The 18,786-nt window shown below is 48.0% G+C and overlaps 1 protein-coding gene across 1 annotated transcript; it reads right to left on the reverse strand.

Annotated features, from left to right (window-relative positions):
• Window positions 1-1,129: 1,129 nt before the first annotated feature.
• On the reverse strand, window positions 1,130-15,860 carry PPIC (peptidylprolyl isomerase C). Its single transcript, XM_080803775.1, has 5 exons — window positions 15,648-15,860; window positions 8,787-8,900; window positions 8,192-8,285; window positions 5,477-5,661; window positions 1,130-1,776 (listed from the first exon to the last, which is right to left on the reverse strand). Exons 1-5 carry the CDS (start codon window positions 15,762-15,764, stop codon window positions 1,648-1,650), a joined length of 639 nt encoding a protein of 212 aa, XP_080659901.1. The 5' UTR covers window positions 15,765-15,860; the 3' UTR covers window positions 1,130-1,647.
• Window positions 15,861-18,786: the final 2,926 nt, after the last annotated feature.

Below are 18,786 nucleotides of genomic sequence, written 5' to 3' on the forward strand. Positions count from 1 at the left end.
CCCTCTCTGCCAGGAAGGTCCACAGTGCTGCCCTCCTGCTCTCTACTCTCTCAGCCCCTCAGGAGGCCTGCCCAGACCCCTCACCCAGCATTCCCTTCCCAGCCGCCCCAGCACACGTGGGCACGCCTTCTTCACACCATCGGCACGCCTTTTGTCCCCTTATTTATTCTGTCTCCGCATCTAGAATGTAGGTTCCCTCAGGTCTTTTTCTCACTGTCCCCTGCCATATTCCAAAATTCAAAACTGGTACCCGGCGTATCTAAGGCCTTCAGTAAATTTTTATTAGAAACAAAAATTGCTAAGAAGGTTGTAGTGATTAACTGAGACTGCCCATTTCATCTCATCTCCTGTTAAAAAGTTTTCTTAGAATACAACTCAGGAGATGGAATTTTTCTTTTAAGATTTGAGAAAGTGAGAGAGAGCGCGCGCGCTCATGAGTGGGGGAGGGGGCAAAGGGAGAAAGACTTCCTGCTGAGCGGGGAGCCCAATGTGGGGCTCGATGCTAGGGCCCTGGGATCATGATTTGAGCCAAAGGCAGACACTCAACTGACTGAGCCGCCCAGGTACCCCATGGAGATGGAATTTTTTTTTTTAAAGGTAGTTCTCAGAATTTATTTACTTCTTATTTCTTTTTTTATTGATGAGAGGGAATTCTGGGGGTCCTCACTCACTCCACGGGTCCTAGAGGAGAAGCAATGGGGCTGTTTTCAAAGATATCACTCCTGCTGAACAGAGATCAGGCACTCTGTTCCGGCCAGGTATGTTATAGCAAGGCCCCAGTGGGGTTCCACTTTCCCATCTAGTTTAAGTACAGTCCAAATCTTCATGCTCCTTGTGTTTTAAAAAAAAAAAAAAAAAAAGATGCCCTCTTGCTGCAACTCGACTCAAGGGAACTTGGTATAAATGTTACAGTCAGTAAAAATTAGCAAATTAATCTGCCCAGGTATTTGGGATATGGTCAGGCATCATTTCTGTGCCTTCCTATCCCAAATTATGCAGTTATGTTAGCATTCTGATTTACAGAACCCTCTCTAATCTGTTCATTGCTAGCATTACAGTACATATATTTTTGTCATCAATTTTTTTAAGAACTTTAAGTAAAAAAAAGAAGACTTGCAAAAAGAGAGTTGACCTATATAAAAAGCATTTAATAGGACACAAAAGCACCTTTTCTCAGGTAAAAGTCCCTATGACATATCTCAGATTACAGATCACACTCATCAAAGCTCCCTTTACCTGCAAAGAATTTGTTTGAGTACAAAATCACAAACTTCACATCCCCACCTTCTTCAGACGAATCTTCAGCGTTGCTCAACTGGGGGATTACAATTAATTCAGCAAGATAATGATTGTGTTCTCCAAAGAAAAACAGACAATACAAAGTTTTCTAGTTTAAAAATAGCACCATTGGAGGAAGTGGCGAGGTCTTTGAAGTGCCAAGTCCCTAAACAAGTGATTTACCAAAATTCATGCAAACTAATCACAGGAGTGGTTGATGTTTTGAACTTTCCTGTGATTGGGAGTGAAACACAGAGGTAAGAAAACAGAGCAAAACAGTAACTTTGGAAACTCAAAAGACACACATGTGCATGCACACACACACACACATCCCTGCCACAGTGAGTTTCTTGTTCTCCGCCCGTTGTATCACCAGTCAGAGACCTCAACCACAAAGGGGGTCTTCACGTCTATCTTGCCGCTGTTGACGATGGAGCAATCGGTGAGCGGACGGTCATGCCCATCAGTTGCCTGAAGTTCTATGGAGTGGACCACGGTCTGGTGAGAGAAAAGCAGATTCTGGGCTCACATCTCGCCAGCAACTATGGCGATCGCAGGTGAAATCAGTGCCTACCTAGTCTGAAAGCCCAGGTAGAGAACGGGGCTTGTGGCTGTTGTTGTTGTTGGTATGGTACAAAAATCATGCCAGCCAACTATGGAAAACTTAAAATATTCAGGAAATGTATATATAACAGAACAAAATTTACCCACTACCTGGCTACTGAAAGAACATACTTGCATATTTCCTCACTTCTTTTAATTAGCATTTTATATTCTGGGGCACCTGGGTGGCTCAGTGGGTTAAAGCCTCTGCCTTCGGCTCAGGTCATGATCCCAGGGTCCTGGGATGGAGCCCCACATCGGGCTCTCTGCTCAGCGGGGAGCCTGCTACCTCCTCTCTCTCTCTGCCTGCCTCTCCGCCTACTTGTGATCTCTGTCAAATAAATAAAATCTTTTTAAAAAGTTAGCATTTTCTATTCTAAAAATAATATTTTCATAAACACAGAGCTCTAATCAAATGTATTTCTACCCACTTTCTACACCAGTGTAACAGTCAACATGGAATATGAGTCAGTTTCAACAATACCCTGTAAATGGTGTGGGCATAAGAAACTGGGTCAGAAGGCAGATTTAGAAGTGGACCTAGTTCTGCGTTTGCCCATTTTATTTTACTTTATTTTTTTTACGATTTTACTTATTTATTTGACAGACAGAGATCACAAGTAGGCAGAGAGGCAGGCATAGAGAGAGGGGGAAGCAGGCTCCCCACTGAGCAGAGAGTCCGATGCGGGGCTCAATCCCAGGACCCTGGGATCATGACCTGAGCCGAAGGCAGAGGCTTTAACCCACTGAGACACTCACGCGCCCCTGGGTTTGCCCATTTTAAAGTTGACCCAAGCCCAACAGGTGGAGTGAGAGACCCCAACTCCAGAGTGGTGTGAAGGCCCGTTCTCTACCCTGGAGGACTACACATCCAAGGAAACCACCTGGAGCTTCACACGGAAGGAGGGAGGACTGGTCCAGGACTAGGAACAGTGGCTTCTGACCAGTTTCCCAAATGGGGCTGAGACAAAAATAGCAACAAAGCAACTCATTGCCTTGGACACAGTGCCACCTAATCCAGTCGCTGGCCAATTTAGGTTAACTTAAGATAAAAGACCAGCATTCTTCTAATAATAATTATATATATTTCTAAACATTGTTTCTATGCAAACATGTGTACACATGTCTGCCTCAAGCAGTGGCTTCCCATCTGATGACTTGTGGAACATTTTAAAAAATGCTCATTTAGAGTTAAAATGGAAATTTCTACGTATATTTTCCCACAGTTTTTAAAAATACTTATTTGTGGGGCCACGTGTGAACACCGTGATTCTGTGAGTCTGAGGGGAGCTCAAGAAAAGTGTAGTGTTCACAGAGCAAGCCAGATGATCTCCGGGTTAGAATTCAGGAGATTCCGAAGATTCCTTGGAATGGTATAAAACACACACATACACACACAATTTTTTTTTCTGCCTGGAGAGAAAACCTATAGTTTTCATTACTATCTCAAAGAAGTCTAGGACTCATAACATGTTAAGAACTGTTCCTCTAAGACCAGGCAGCAGGTCTCCCAGCACGCACCCCAAGAGGTGGAAGTTGGTACAGTCGGGTAGGGCGTTAAGACAGAAGATCTAGAGAGCGAGAAGAAAAACCATGACCAGAAGACAACATAACACTTGTACTCTTCATTTCTCTTACACGTTAGCATGATATATTCACATATATGCATATATACAAATATATGCATGAATATTTGAACTTCATTACATTTAAAATTTTTTAAAGCCCGGTTAGGCCCACCAGTCAAAAACGCAAACTGGTGGAGCACAGGCATACGGACGTTTAGCTCACTTCAAGGGCATCATTCTGTGTGAGACTTGAGGGGTGCTGGCATTCATTACTGTGTGAGAATAGATGCCTTGAGGGGTGCCTAGGTGGCTCAGTCTGTTAACCATCTGCCTTCAGCTCAGGTCATGATCCCAGGGTCCTGGGATCGAGCCCCATGTCAGGCTTCCTGCTCAGCGAGGAGTCTGCTTCTCTGTCACCCTCTGCCTGCTGCTCCCCTACTTGTGTGCTCTCTCTCTGTCAAATACGTAAATGAAATCTTAAAAATAAATAAATAAATAAACAGATGCCGCAAAGGAAGTTATGGCTCGTGAGAATATAGGTCTGTCCTTTATTGTGATAGGATGGGAAGTGGTCTATGAAGTGATACATGTCTGCCCTCTTTCTCTCTCGTCCCACTTGCCAGTGAGAACCCTATCTTTGGCGGCTCAGGCTGAACACTTCCTTGCCTTGTGAGAGAGGTTCTGAGTGGGTCAGCTTGGTTCCTGGCTTTTCAATGGGTAGAATCAGGATGAGGGTAGAAGCAATGGAAGAATTGTCACAAGTGAGCTTGGTTCACTTGCATTTGGATGGAAGAGACAGAACAGCTCACGTGAAAATGATACAAAATCGGGGTGCCTGGGTGGCTCAGTTGGTTAACCGTTTGCCTTCAGCTCAGATTGTGATCTCAGGGTCCTGGGATCGAGCCCCACATCGGGCTCCTTGCTCAGCAGGAAGCCTGCTTCTCCCTGGCCCTCTGCTCATGCTCACTCATTCTCTGTTTCTGCCTCTCTCTCCCTCAAATAAATAAATAAAACCACTTTTCAAAAAAGGAAAGGAAAACAAAAGAAAATGAAGCCAAATCAAATACGGAAGAGGATCAGGGGTGGTCAGGAGTGGTCCAGGGTTGGGTTGGGCAGACCTTCCACCTTCTAGTTTAGGAGCTGGGAGAGCTTCTGTAGGCAGCTAAGGAGGAAAAATGTTGGGAGTGGAGGAGAATGAGGATTTTAAGAAGTGTTTCTCTGGGTTATGAACTGGACCCCTGAGATACTCTTTGAGACATAACCTGCCGGAATCTGAATTCCCTCTAGTAACTGTCATCGTTCTACTGACTGTGTCTTTGGAGGGGACTTGTTTCTGCACAGAACCATGCGGTGTTCAAGGGATTTTAAAAAATATTTTATTTTCAACCGTGGTAAGAAACCTAACATAAAATGTACCACCTTATCTATTTCAAAGTGTACGGTGCCATAGTCTTAAGTATATTCCCATTACCATGCAACTCATCTGCAGAACTTTTTTTCTCTTGCAGAAGTGCAGCTCTGTACCCACTGAACACTCCCCATTTCTTCCTCCCTGCCGGTCCCTGACAACCACCATTCTACTTCATTTTACATGTATCTGACTACTTTAGATACCTTTTAAAAGTGGAATCATATGGTCTTTTGTGACTGGCTTATTTTACTCAACATATTCAAGGTTCATCTATGTTGTACCATGTGACGGGATTTCCTTCCTTTTTAAGGTGGTATAAAACCTAATATATGCACATACGGGACCCGGGTTTTACTTGGTTACGTTAAAAAAGAGTTTCCATTTATATCAAGTAGCGAGATAAATGAAGCCCTCAATTTTTCCACGTCAAGTCTCCATCTTCTGTCTCGGTACTCCTCACAATTAAAATACGACATGCAATTCACCTTTAAAGAGGCAGGTCAGCATGGAACAATGGATCTCTAACAAGCACATTTTAAGATTAAAATAAATCACTGAAAGTACTCTCACTGTAAATATAAAGCTTTGAATGGGGCATAATAACATATCACATTACCATTCCATCAATGACTTTTCCAAATACCACATGTTTGCCATCCAGCCAGGTGGGCTTGGTCAAGGTGATGAAGAACTGAGAGCCGTTGGTATCAGGCCCAGCATTGGCCATGCTCACCCACCCAATGCCATAATGCTTCAGCTTGAAGTTCTCATCTGGAAATGTCTCACCATAAATGCTTATACCTGGGTGAGACAAAATGAAAAAAAAAAAAAAAGGGAGAATCACCAGATGTTATATGAAAGTAAATTCTTCAAAGGGAACCATAAGGTTTTAATAGAACTGGGGACATGGGGATGGGGAAAAGATGGTCAAGCATAAGGAGAAATAAAGGAAGAGATAGAATTCACTCCTTTGGGAATCAGGGCACCAGAGACTCAGATAAACACACAAAAACTTTAAAGACGGCACCATCCTCTGGCCTCAAAGCAAGACCCCAAACAAGCAAGTCAACGTTTCACTCTGAAATGAGAAGGAAGGGCAGGATGACACTGTTACGCCATGTGGAAAGCTGGGCCATCTTACTGGTGCCATGTCTGTCCCGAGCGTCACATCGTTGCTCCCGCCTCAGCACCCAACCCTGGCACAATCAGCACTTAATAAACACCCTTCGCTAATCCTCATGACCCTACGGAACAGGTCTTCTCAATCCCACTTGGAATGAAGAAACAGAGGTCACAGAGCTTGAAAACTGCATAGCAGAACATGGCGCTCACGTGACTTCCTGACCCTCCAGCGGCGGCTCTTGCCCGCCCCCGTGCTGGAGCAAGGGCATCCAGCCTGCACGTAATGAGGCACAACACCTTCCAAGCTCACCAGGCTACGGAAGGGGTGGCAACGGGAGCACCCAGTGATCTGACCTTGACAGAAGAGCTGGAAGCAGCCAGGGGGACTGAGCTCCAGCCCAGCAGCAAGGAGGGCAGAACCCATTTCTCCCCTAAGAGAAGACTACAGACCATGAGAAGTGTCCGCTCTATCCTCCAACACCTTGAATGCATGTCATGCCCACCTCCTCCCTTTCTGCAGAGCTCTACATCCACTGGCTGCCAACCTCAAGATCCTGGCTCGGCTGCATGGACCAGAAGTGGCTCTCCAAGGCAGGCAATTTAGAGCTGATTGGTCAGTGGCCCGGAAGGAAAGCTCTGCTCACAGAGAGGTCTAGGCCAAATATAAGTGATCCAAAAGGTCCTTCCTCCAAAACTCAAGAGAATTTCGACTCAAGACCTATGTCCGCACACTTACACATGGGCTCGTGCGTGCGCACGCACACCCACGGCCGGGAAGGCAAAGAGAGAGAGACGAGTCAGGAAAGAGGACACGGTAAAGCTCAGCTGCTGTTCCTGCTGGGCTCCAGGACGGGAGGGTGGGACACCAATGTCAAGGGCATTGCTACAGGGAGCTGCACACCGTTCCAGGGAGACCCAGCTCTGAACCAGTGAGGGAGGGAGGGCTGCTCTCCTGAGCATCCTCCCCCCGTACCCCACTAACCCAAGGAACCTGAACGTGTTTCTCTGCTCCATTCTCCATCCCTGTACCCTGCAGCATTTTTGTAAGGACTAAAACTAATGCTCCCGAAGACCCTGGCAAAGCCAAGGATTTAATGGTAGCCATTTTCTTATAAAGAAATCATTGTAATCAACATAAAATTAGCAGTAGTGCATGAAAGTGGGCCTAAGGGTTTCTCCAAAAAGTTAGCCATTTCGTACCCATCAGAACACATATTTGCTGAATTAAAAATCTTAAACCTAAAGTAAATTTACATCCTAATGTAGCTAGCTCTATTATGTGTGTTCAGGGAAAGGACTCATGACAGTTCTGAGCCCAGAGAGCTTGGGTATGTGCAGTCCCCAAGGAGGAACGATCAGCTCAGGTGTATGTGACAGTCCATAAATTTAATTATTTGTGCTTCACAGCACTCTACCTTGGCTTATAAAAACATATAATACGGGGCGCCTAGGTAGCTCAGTGGGTTAAGCCTCTGCCTCTGGCTCAGGTCACGATCTCAGGGTCCTCGGATGGAGCCCCGAATCGGGCTCTCTGCTCACCGGGGAGCCTGCTTCCCCCCCTCTCTCTGTCTGCCTCTCTGCCTACTTGTGATCTCTCTCTCTGTCAAATAAATAAAATCTTAAAAAAAAACACATGTAATATGGACAACTCGTTGATTACTTATTATTATTGGAAAAGCCGACAACAAAGGGAAAGAATTTGAAAAAAAAAGGGGGGGGCGGTGAATCCCCCTGCAATCCTGCCACCTCAACCCCGGTCTCTCCCTTCAGGTGTGCTGCCCCCAGCCCTCCTGCACCACATCCCTATCTGGGGTTGGCTGCTCCCCTCCCCCACACCAGCGTGTGCACACTTTCTCATTCGACCTTTCCTTCCCTTGTGGGCATCTTTCTCGACCACTGCCTACTGGGAGTCTAGCATGTTAGTAACTGCAGAGCCGTCTCCTGGATGAATGTATCTCCACTATGGAAAGATAATGAGCCAGAGCACTACTGTTTCCCGTGAGGGGGCCTCACTCGTTTGTGCTTGTGACTAGGTTTGAGAAGTGGAGGTCCCCCTGCCAAACCCTGTCCTTCTGAAGCATTAGTTTGGTGGTCGTTGAGTAGTTCATTTCTTATGTCTGGGAATTCAGTTCAGCGGGTTGAATGCACAGACTTGATCTTGGGTTTCAGTGTGGTAAGCAGAAAGGGAGAAATACAAAAGACACATTACCGCCAGTGCCGTCCCCACTCGTGAAGTCTCCTCCTTGAATCATGAAATCTTTGATGACACGATGAAATTTGCTTCCTTTATAGCCGTATCCTTTCTAAAGAGATTACGTCAGTTGAATATACAAGTAGATAGAACCCATACTGCAAGGTGAACCCCGTCGTTTTTTGGGTATGTGCTGCTGTAGTGAGCACTGAACCCCACTGTTTATCGGGACATGACCCAATGAGAAAATGACACAAAGTCTCTATAGAATTGGATCCCTGCGATGATTTACTAGTAGAAACACATCGATGGACCCAAAACAAAGAAATAAATCAACTATGGGAGTACGGTATTAATGTGAATTAGTCAAAAGAGTGCCATCTGCATTCTCACGTGGTAACTGCTTCCCCTCGATTTCTAGGACCCCAAGGACACTGAGCACCAGGAGAGTAAGATTTTATAGGAAAACAAAGTAAAATATCGTAAGAATGTCTCGGGTTCATCGGACCTGCTCAATCCACGCTCATTTTCCCAGCAGACACCTTTATGCTGGGCTTAAAAGAAGGAAGACCCCCTCTTGGGCACATTTAAGGGAACCCAGACTGAGACTGACCTCCCCTGTTGCGAGCGCGACAAAATTTTCCACAGTCTTGGGCACAACCTTTCCGAAGAGGCCAATCACGATTCTGCCAACATCTTTGTCTCCAATCCTCACATCGAAGAAGACCTGTGTGTGAGGGAACGGCAGAGCAGAGGGTTACGACGGGAAGAGAAAGGTACAATCTGAGAATTCGTCCCCACGTGAAAGCCCTTCCCCCCCAGCAGCGGACAAAGAAGCTCTAGATCCATTTCCAATCACCGGTGTGGCTGCATTCCACCTGCAAAAAAAAAAAAAAAAACGTTCATCCCACAACATTTCATGAGCACCCCCTCTGGGCCAAGCACCACAGGAGGCGCTGGGTTTGAAGACTGACTCAGCACTGTCCACAGGTGAGGTCTCTGAGAACCCCACATTCCCCTCCCCTTTCCCATCCTTGCGCTCTTCTGATGGGTGATGCTCTTGATCTTGGCAGGAGAGAACAACAGGTAAGAAGAGAAATAGTCTAACCATCCAGATTTATTTCTGTGTAACTTCGACCAGTGCCCGATTTCCAGGGAGTGCTCAGCAGACACCTGCCGTCAAGGGAACTGTAAGACATCAAAACGCACGGCCAATCCTCCGAAAGGCCTGCCACTCACTTTGGACTCTGTCAGGCTCCGGGTCCCCAGCCTTGTCTGGAGCCCCAACAGGGCCATCGGCCCTGCACACTCGCACACCCAGCTTAGTCCTCATGTCCCCCCAAAGTCCCACGGGGACGCTGGGTTCTCTTTGTGGCACCACATGTCAGGGCAGATGAAAGAAAGCACGTCCCCAGAAGGGAGCATGAGCCACGCTGCATGCACGTGAACCCCACCGGTTCCCTTCCCTGAAACAAATTCTGAAAACCTGTTTCGTTCAAATGAAATGATACCCATTTTGCTTCACAAATCACCGTGTTAGGAGGACGCCAACGGAATGCTTGAAAAGGCTACGGAGTCGAAGGGCATTCTATTAGCGGGTTTAGATTATACGAAGCAATTTACTGTTCGAATGCGTAAAAAAAAAAAGAGAGAGACCTTCGAGAGATGGCTCTAAAAAATATAAGAAGGGTTGTCAAAGAAAAAAGATGTCTCGCACTTTAGAAAAATCGTGAAGTAAAGACTGTCAAGCTTTGGTGCAAGACAAGGACTTCTGCCAATACGTCAGCACGTCTGTCACGGGCTGATGTGATATTTAGTGCTCCGTGTGGCATTTTAGAATTTTCCCGTGGCCACGGCAGCCGCAACTGTATTATTATTTATACGGGAGGACTTTATAGACTGTATCAAAGACCGTGCCCTTGAGATGAGCCTGTGCACCTGAGGATGACAGTTGGGCATGGCTCCGGGACAGGCCCCAGCCCTGACACGCTGGGACCGGGGTCGCCAGGGCTGGTATCAAAGAGAAGCAGCTTCTCCAAAGGGATTTCCAAGCCCGGGAGTAAACTCAGGCACAGGCAATGACGAGGCAGCCCCGGGAGAAGATTGGGACCTCATCTTAAAGGAAGGCCACACAAGACCCTAGAAAGGCCTGCCAGACTTCTAATGTACAGAAGAGAAAGTAAAGCCTGTGGGTGTTTGGACAGCAAGGAGCATAAGCTGCGGGAGAGCAAGCCGGAGACGGTGAGGGAAAAGAGCCTGTCACCCAGCAGAACTCTTCAATAAAAATCTGCCGTTCTGACGTGCGGCCTTGCACACTTACTAATAAGAGTTTCCTCCAAACTTCAGGGTCCTTCCACGTTGTGACTGGCAGCAAGAAAATACAGCAGGGTTGTCCCGAGTCCGGCGGAAATGATAAAATCACATCTCTGTCACCAAGTACACAAGAACACTGGCTCCTGGGCCCAGAGGGATGCTGAGGGAAGGCGGCCTGGAGAAGGTGTGATGGGAGGAGAGCGGCCCCCAGGGACAAGAATGGGCCCGAGCCCCACGGGGCAGCGTTCCTTCCAGAGACAAAACACCAGGGCAGGAAATGGGCTCTTTGTGCAGGGAAGTAACGCTACCCTTCTGACTGCAACTGACAGGGAAGGGAGACTCTCACCAGTTCCAGAAGGCGGAGGAAGGCTGCTGGCTAGGAGACCTGGGTTTTTTGCAGGGCAGCAGAGAGAGGGGAAAGAACAGGGCCCCGGAAGACTTGGGGAGTATTACTCGTGTTGGGGGGAGGAGAATCCAGGAGCTCTGAGACCAGTTCAAGGATGAGGTCCCAGGGCCTGTGGTGGGGTGGTGGCTGAGGGGATCTAAGGACGGGGGAGAGGCACTGGGATAAAGGAGAAGAAACTGGGGGGAGGGGGTGTGGAACAGGACCTAGTCCGTGGGGTCTCAGGGAGCTTTGCCTAAGCTGGGACAGTGAAAGCCAACCGTGCAGTCCTGTCGTTTATCCTGAATATGGTGCTTGCAGTCCAGGCAGGGAACCCCCTAAGGGGTAGAAATGGTGTTTTTAGATCCCCGGTGCCTGGCACAGCATCGTTCAAGCAGGTACTCAAAAAATGGTGAGTACTTCAATGCCCCGTAACTACCTAGAGAGAGGGTGCAGGGGACCCAAGGTGGCTGACAGGCAAACACTCTCCCTCTGCACCCTGGTACCCTGAGATCATCTCTGACTGTTTCCATGCCCTAGGGGACAGGCCCTGTTCTGGGCACGGAGGTGAGGTTCCAAAGCCCCTGGCTGTGTGGACGTTATAGTCCCCCAGAAAACACATATGTAAGTAGATGTAGTATAATGGACAATCTGGTTTTATAACAAGATAAGTACTGATGAAATGTCATGGGTAGAGGTGATGATTATCTGTGGAGATCAGGGTGGGCTTCCTGGCAGAGGTGGTAACTGGATTCCACACTGTATATCAGGAGCAAGCTCAAGTCATTTCTGTTTTCCCCCTGAGGGCTGCCTTTGAAAGTCCTTTGAAAATGATGGGCCACTGGAAGTAGAGAAAAGAGGGAACAGGAAAGAGGCACTCACAGAGCCTGATCCTAACCCCTGAAGGGTTAATCCTGCTTCCACTTCCAGAGCAACTAGGGTAGATGCCAAGGACAAGAGCCAACCATTCTCACCCCGCTCCACTGCTAACTGGCCATGGGTCCTTGGGCAACTTCATTCAGCTCTGAGCTTCTGTTCCTCACCAGCTCAACAGAGGACCCTTCTTTTCAGGGCCGCATTAATAAGGTCACATAAATAACACTAACAATGGACCTCAGAAACCTCCGCTAAGCACTTTACCTGCTTTATCACATCTAATATGCAAAACAAACAAACAAAAACCCCAGTAGGTAGATATTATCTATGTTTCCACTAGCAGAGAAGGAAATGGAGCTTCACACATTAAATCACCTGGCCCCGGGGCACCAGGCCCTGCTCTAGAAAAGTGCCAGCAAGTTGGGCCAGGCCTGAGTGCAGCTGGAAAGACAGCAGCATTGTTCTCTCTCATCTAGGTGCCTGACCTTGCGCAGAACCCCTGGAGTCTGCTCAGAAGTACCTGGTGGCAGAAACCTGTTCCGGGGACTTTGAGACCCGCGAGTTGGAGAGCTGGAGCGTGGGAGCATGGACCCGAGCTCCAGGGCTGGGCAGGCAGCGGAGGGGCGTGCTGGTGAGTGCCCCTGTAGTGGGGGCAGTGCCTCACGCCTCTCTTATTCCAGATTCCTAGTTTTTAAATGAAGTCTGAGGGAAAACAAGGGACTGCTGGGGAAAACACTAGAGCGATGGCCAGTTTATCTGCTTTTCCGAAGTCAGGGAAATAATTTTTTAAATTTTTAAAAAAATTTTATTTACTTATTGGACAGAAAGAGAGGAAGCACAAGCGAAGGGAATGGCAGGCAGAGGCAGAGGGAGAACCAGGCTTCCTCGCTGAGCCGGGAGCCCAATGTAGGGCTCCATCCCAGCGTCCTAGGATCCTGATCTGAGCCAAAGGGATGTTTAACCAACTGAGCCACCCAGGCACCCCTCGGCGAAATAATTTTTCATGTCTCTCTTGTCCCATATATTGAGTTGTTTTAAAAAGTCCACTGAAAAAGTCACATGACAGGGCCAAATCTGTAGAAGACTTGCCTACACGCTTAGCTTTTAGAACTTCATGATAGGGGCGCCTGGGTGGCTCAGTTGGTTAAGCGTCTGCCTTCAGCTCAGGTCATGATCTTGGGGTCCTCAGATCGAGCCCAGCATCTGGCTCCCTGCTCAGCGGAGAGTTTGCTTCTCCCTCTGCCTATATCCCTGTTTGTGCTCTCTCTGTCAAATAAATAAATGAAAATCTTAAAAAAAAAAACTTTATGATAAATTTGGTAGGAAGGGAACGGAGATACATTACTAATTCTGAGAGCAGAGTACAGGAAAACTTGCTGAATGACAGCACCCTAGCCGAGGGGCAGAGATGCTCCAACCTCCCCTCCAGCAGCCACCAGCTTCCTCTTGGCACCCCGCCTAGACATTCCCAGCCTGAGTGACTCACAGATCGTGACTGACTTGATCTAGGCTGGGTCTCTGCACTGGGTAGGTTTAAAAGCTTCCCTGGTGAAGTCTGCTCCCAAACCCCGCAGATGACAGACTCATGGTAAGAAATGATTCATGTTTATCTGAAATTCATTATATTTTATCTGGCAATTCTACTTCGTTTCCCCTATCCCCCATCTAAACCATCCTATTAGTTGTATTTCAAAACACCTATTTCACGTCCCTCCCCCTTGCTCCCCATTTCCACGGTTAGCACCCAAATCCACACCACGGCCATCTGGACTCCGACACGGAGCCTGAATGACCTCCCACTTCACTGTCTGCGGAGCGAGCACAGTCACTGTTTAAAAGCATGTATGAGATGATGTCAATCCCATGCTTAAAACCCTGGGGGCTGACTGCACTTAGACTAAGACCTCAAATTAGAAGATTAAACTGCCTCAAAACCCGCTCCTAACTGTGGACTCCAAGACCCTACAGGATTTTGCGCTGCTGACCTTTCCTGCCTTGTCTCAAGACATTCCCCTCACCCCTGGGCTGGAGCCTGTCCCCTTTCTGTCCTCTGAACTCTGATGGCTTTCCTGGCACAGGGCCTTTGCACATACAACTCCCTTTGCCTCCTAAGTGCCTGCCAGGCTGATTTTTCTTATCCTCCAGGTATTTTTTAGTATCACCAGGTCTATTAAAGGGTTTACAATAGTCCCCGCCCCCTTATTCGTGGTTTCCGTTTTCCCCAAGGTTCACTTATTCCCCTCAACCCTGTGAGCTACAGTCAGAAGATGAGGAGGAGCGGAACAGCTCGGAATGCCTACCGCGATCAGGTAACTTTACTTCATCTCATCAAGTAGACACTTTATCATCTCCCAGCATCACAAGAGGAAAGGTGAGTGCCGTTAAGATATTTCGAGAAAGATGACATTTATGTAACTTCTTACCGTATATTGTTATAACTGTCCTATTTTATTATCAGTTATGAATGTTCATCTCTTTCCGTGCCTAATTTATATATTAAACATTCCCTTCGTTTAATATATATGTATGTTTAATATATATGTTATGTATAGGACAAAACATAGTGTATGGGTTTCAGTATCCACTGGGGGTCTTGGAACTTGGCCCCTGCAGATAGGAGGGGACTACTATATTTTCTTCCTCATTTTATGAACGTTACCTTTACAGCTGTATCCCAAAAGACCTAAATTGTATCTGCAGACTGAAAGACTCCCTCTCCCCCACCCTTTCAGCTCTATGGCCTTGGACAAGCCATTTCTCAAAAATAGATACGCCTCAAATATTAAGAGGCAGGGCTGAGAATCAGTGCTCACAACAGTGGGGCTAAGGCTCCCCCACCCCACCCCACACAGACTGCAGCATGGTATGGTCTTTCTGTTCATTCTTAGGCTACCTCAGATGTTGGGGTGACCTCCTCTCGTCCCTCATTCTCCCCTACCCCCACCCCAGGTGGGATCTGTGGGAGAGGACTTGAGCAGTCTACTACTTGTTCACATTGCCACTGGCAAACACCCGACCTACTATTAAAACAACTTGCAGCTGCCCCTCCTCCCAGATTCCAAGACACTGCTGCTGCCAGTGGTTTTTTCTAGAAGTAGTGATCAAGGGCACCAAATCATTCCCTTTCCTCCCTCCCTCCCTTGCTCGGTCTCTCCCCACACCCTCCATTATCTTCTAGCCTGGTTTAAATATGCTGAAAAAAAAGCAGGATGGTGCTTGGAGAGACAGTCCAAGGCAGATCCCCGCCCCCATCAACCCCCCCCCCCACCCCGCCCAATCCCCTATAGAGATTAAAAGGTGGTCGGTGCTAGCAGTTTCCCAAGCTCAGCGTGCAAAGTCTGAAACAGTCAAAGGCTAAAGGCGCACCTCTCCCCGCCCTCGCGGGGCGGAGAAGGACGGGACGATCGCCTCTGGCTACAGCAAGGCTCCTAGTTTGCCCGGACGCCCCCCACCCCAGCGGGCTCCTCCAGGCTGGGTGACAGCGGTGGCGGCCTCCCACTGCACCCCCGCGGCTCAGAGCTCGTGTCTTCGCCACCCGCCACCCCACCCGCCTGCATTCTTCCTGCTTCTAGTCCAGAGTCCTCGCCACGCTGAAGGAAGTACTCGGGCCGCCTCCTTCCTGGAGAAAGAGTCCAGTGGTTCCGGAAGCTTCCCGCAGCTCCCAGGGCAGGTCACGTCGGACCGCCACCCCGAGACGAAGTTCAAACTGCTGGGCCTAGCGCCCCCAAGTCGCCCCGGACAGCGCGGTCCCCGAGCCCGCGCACTGAGCCCCGCGGCCGCCTCGCGTCCCCGGCGCCCAGGACGCCCCCTCCTCGCTGCCGCGGACACCGAGGACCCAGTCCCCAAAGCGTCCCCATCCCCCTGGCCCGCGCGAGGGCAGTTTGCTGCCCGCCGGTCAGTTACCTTGGCCGTCACGGTGGGGCCTCGCCTGCTGACGCCCGAGGCCCCCGCCGAAGTCACAAGCACGCCGAGCCCCACGCAAAGCGCGAGAGGTAGCAGCAGCTGCGGATCCGGGCCCATGGCGAGCGCCGGCAGCGGCTGCAGCGGCTCCCGCGCCACCGCAGCCTCCCGGACCGGTGGCTGGACTTCCCCGGCCGCTGCGCCTGCGCGCTCCCGGTTCGGGGAGGTGGGGGGGCTAGGATGAGGCGGTCGGGGCAGGGCCGGAACCCCGGGCGCGCTCCTCCCAAGTTCAGCCCCGGGAGCCGCTAGGGACTGCGCGCGACGCGCTGCGGACCGACGCTCCGGCGGCGGGGGCGCTGGGCGCGTGGGGCCGGCGTGAGCCAGCTGTGCTCCGGCGCGGTGCCCCGGAGAGGCGCGGACCCTAGGCGCGGTGGAGCTGCGGGGTGCGCGCGGGGCATCTCCCGCAGTGTACCGCGTAGGCGCGTGTTAAACCTGGCCAGAAGTTCAGGACTCTACTCGCTCCAAGTCCGCCTGGCGACTTGCGCGCTGCGGAGCCAGAAGCTGTGCAGACCGGTTGGTGTCCGTGACCACAGCTGCCCTTGGAGGAGCCCCCGCCGCACCTGTCAGGTTCTTGGGAGACGTTAGTTAGCGCATCAAAGGCTTCAGCCTAAAGTTTTCGATGCCTCTCAGTGCTTTGGGACCCCTGGATGGGTTGACTCGATTACATGTGATGAATGACCCATGAGATGATTCAAGTTGGAGATACAATTTTTACAAACTTATGAACCGGGTTTAGGAAGACTAATGAAAAACTGAAAACTAATGGAAAACTCAGGCTGCAAAATCATATAGAAATTCTGATCTCAACTGTGAAGAAGTATATATAAAGCCTTTTTTAAAATGGAGAGAAACGTTCCCAAACATTCACAGTAGCTGTGGTGATAGAGTTACGGAGTTTTGCTTTCTTTGTAATTTTCTGATTTCCCGGGTTGTTCTATATTGAACATGTAAGTATTTTATAATCAGGGAAGCGTTATTTTAAAATTCAGTGCTTTCCGAATTTGGACTTAAAACTTTTAAATTTTAGAGTCATAGCTCCAAAATTTACTGCAAATTAATAATAGTATTCTCTTGGTTTTCTGAGTGGCTGCCATGACCTTCAAGCCAAGATTTTCCTTGCGTAAGCAGATAGGATTCCTACGTGTAAGTGTAGATCTAAAAATTACACTGGAACCATTTTTTTTAAGATTTTATTTATTTGAGAGAGCGAGAGACAGAGAGAATGAGTGGGGGGAGGGGCAGAAAAGAGGGAGAATCAGACTCCCTGCTGAGCAGGGAACCCCAGGCAGGACTCAATCCCAGGACCCCAAGATCATGGTGTCAACCAAAGGAACTTGCCCAACTGACTGAGCCACCCAGGTGCCCCAGAACCATTTCTTATATATAAAAGGTATGACTGCCACTTTGGAGGAATGGGTAGAACACACCCAAACTACTTTGATAATACAGTTCCACGAAAGATCTAAAGGGTTTCTTTATAACCTACCACTCCCAATAAAGTGTCTTCTCTATTACATATACATATATATGTATGAGGAAAAAAAAAGTCATCCTTTTGTAGCAATCCAGGGGTATCAACGCACTTATGCCACTAAGTGATTGTATATATTTTTCTGTATTCATTACTGTAATTGTTTTTGTCTGCCTGTGTTACCAGAATGTAAGCACCACCAGAGCAGGGCGCATACCCGTTTGTATGCCTGCTGATGAGCCAGATCTAGTACAATGTCTGTTATATAGCGATTTCTCAGTAAATATTTGTTCAGTGAATGAATGGGTCTGTCTACGTACTTTTAGAAATCACTTTATTGGGAAGATTAATGGAAGTAAAAGTGCACAGGATGTAAATCACTGAATTATCACAAAGCAAACACAACTAAAACCACACGCCCAAAGAAGTAAATATTCAAGAATTCCCTGAAAAGTCTTCTTGTACCCACTCCCAATTACTAACATTTTCTTTTCCCCAAATAAACCATAATCCTGACTTCTCACATTGTGGTTTAGTTTTTTAACTTCGTATAGATGGAATTTTGCAGACTATATTCTTTTGCTCGAATGTATGCTCGTGCAGTGCATCTATGTTTTTGCACATAGCTGTTTTGGTAAATATCAGAAGGTAGGGGTCAAATTCAACTTTTAGGGGGGTAGCCATTTATCCCAGCACAATTTATTGGGAAGTCTCTTCTTTACTGATGGCTCCGTAATGACATTTCTGTCACGGAACAAGGGCCCCTACATGCCTGGATCTGTTTGTGGGCTGTCTCTTCTGTCCCACTGACATCTTTGTCATCATACTTTGTGCCAGTCCCACATTGTCTTAATGAAAATAGCTTTATGGTAAGTCTTCCTATTTAGTAATGCAAGTACTGTCACTTTGTTCAGCAGATTCTGGCTCTTCCGGACCCTTTCCTTGTCCATACAATCTTGAGAATCAACGTGTCAGTTTCCATAGGCTGGGATTTCGATGAGGATTGCATTGTATCCATAGATCATTTTGAAAATACTTAGCACATTTGTACTATTCCAGTTCATGAGCATGATATAGTCCTCCATTTACTTAGGTCTTCTTTAATTTCAATAAGATTTTATACTTATATTCCTAAAGGTCTTCTACATATTTTGCTAGATTGACTTCAAGGTATTTAGGTGGGTTGTGTGTGTGTGTGTGTGTGCGCGTGCGCGCACACGTGCGTGTGCGCCACTGTAAATTACACCTTCGTTTTATTTTATTTTATTTATTTATTTGACAGATCACAAGTAGGCAGAGAGGCAGGCGGGGGGGGGGGGGAGGGTGGAAGCAGGCTTCCTGCTGAGCAGAGAGCCCGATGCGGGGCTCCATCCCCGGACCCCCGGATCATGACCTGAGCCGAAGGCAGAAGCTTAACCCGCTGAGCCACCCAGGTGCCCTATAAATTACACCTTTTTAAACATTTATTTTCTTGTTTGTTGCTATTGTGGTAAAATTAATTTTGTACATTGATTTTGAATAGACCAACTTTGTTAAACTTATAAATTCAATCATTTATCTGTGAATTATTTAGGATTTTCTGCATAGACAATGCTATCATCCATGAGAGTT

The sequence above is a fragment of the Martes martes genome, assembly GCF_963455335.1.
Source record: "Martes martes genome assembly, chromosome: 5".
NCBI lineage: Eukaryota > Metazoa > Chordata > Mammalia > Carnivora > Mustelidae > Martes > Martes martes.

Excerpts from the sequence above, each read along its gene's own strand:
- PPIC (XM_080803775.1), bottom strand. The coding sequence starts at position 15,764 with ATGGGCCCGGATCCGCAGCTGCTGCTACCTCTCGCGCTTTGCGTGGGG. Across the intron at positions 8,901-15,647 it reads GCCCCACCGTGACGGCCAAG|GTCTTCTTCGATGTGAGGAT; the intron begins GTAACTGACCGG and ends CCTCACACACAG. Across the intron at positions 1,777-5,476 it reads GAAAAGTCATTGATGGAATG|ACCGTGGTCCACTCCATAGA; the intron begins GTAATGTGATAT and ends TTCTCTCACCAG.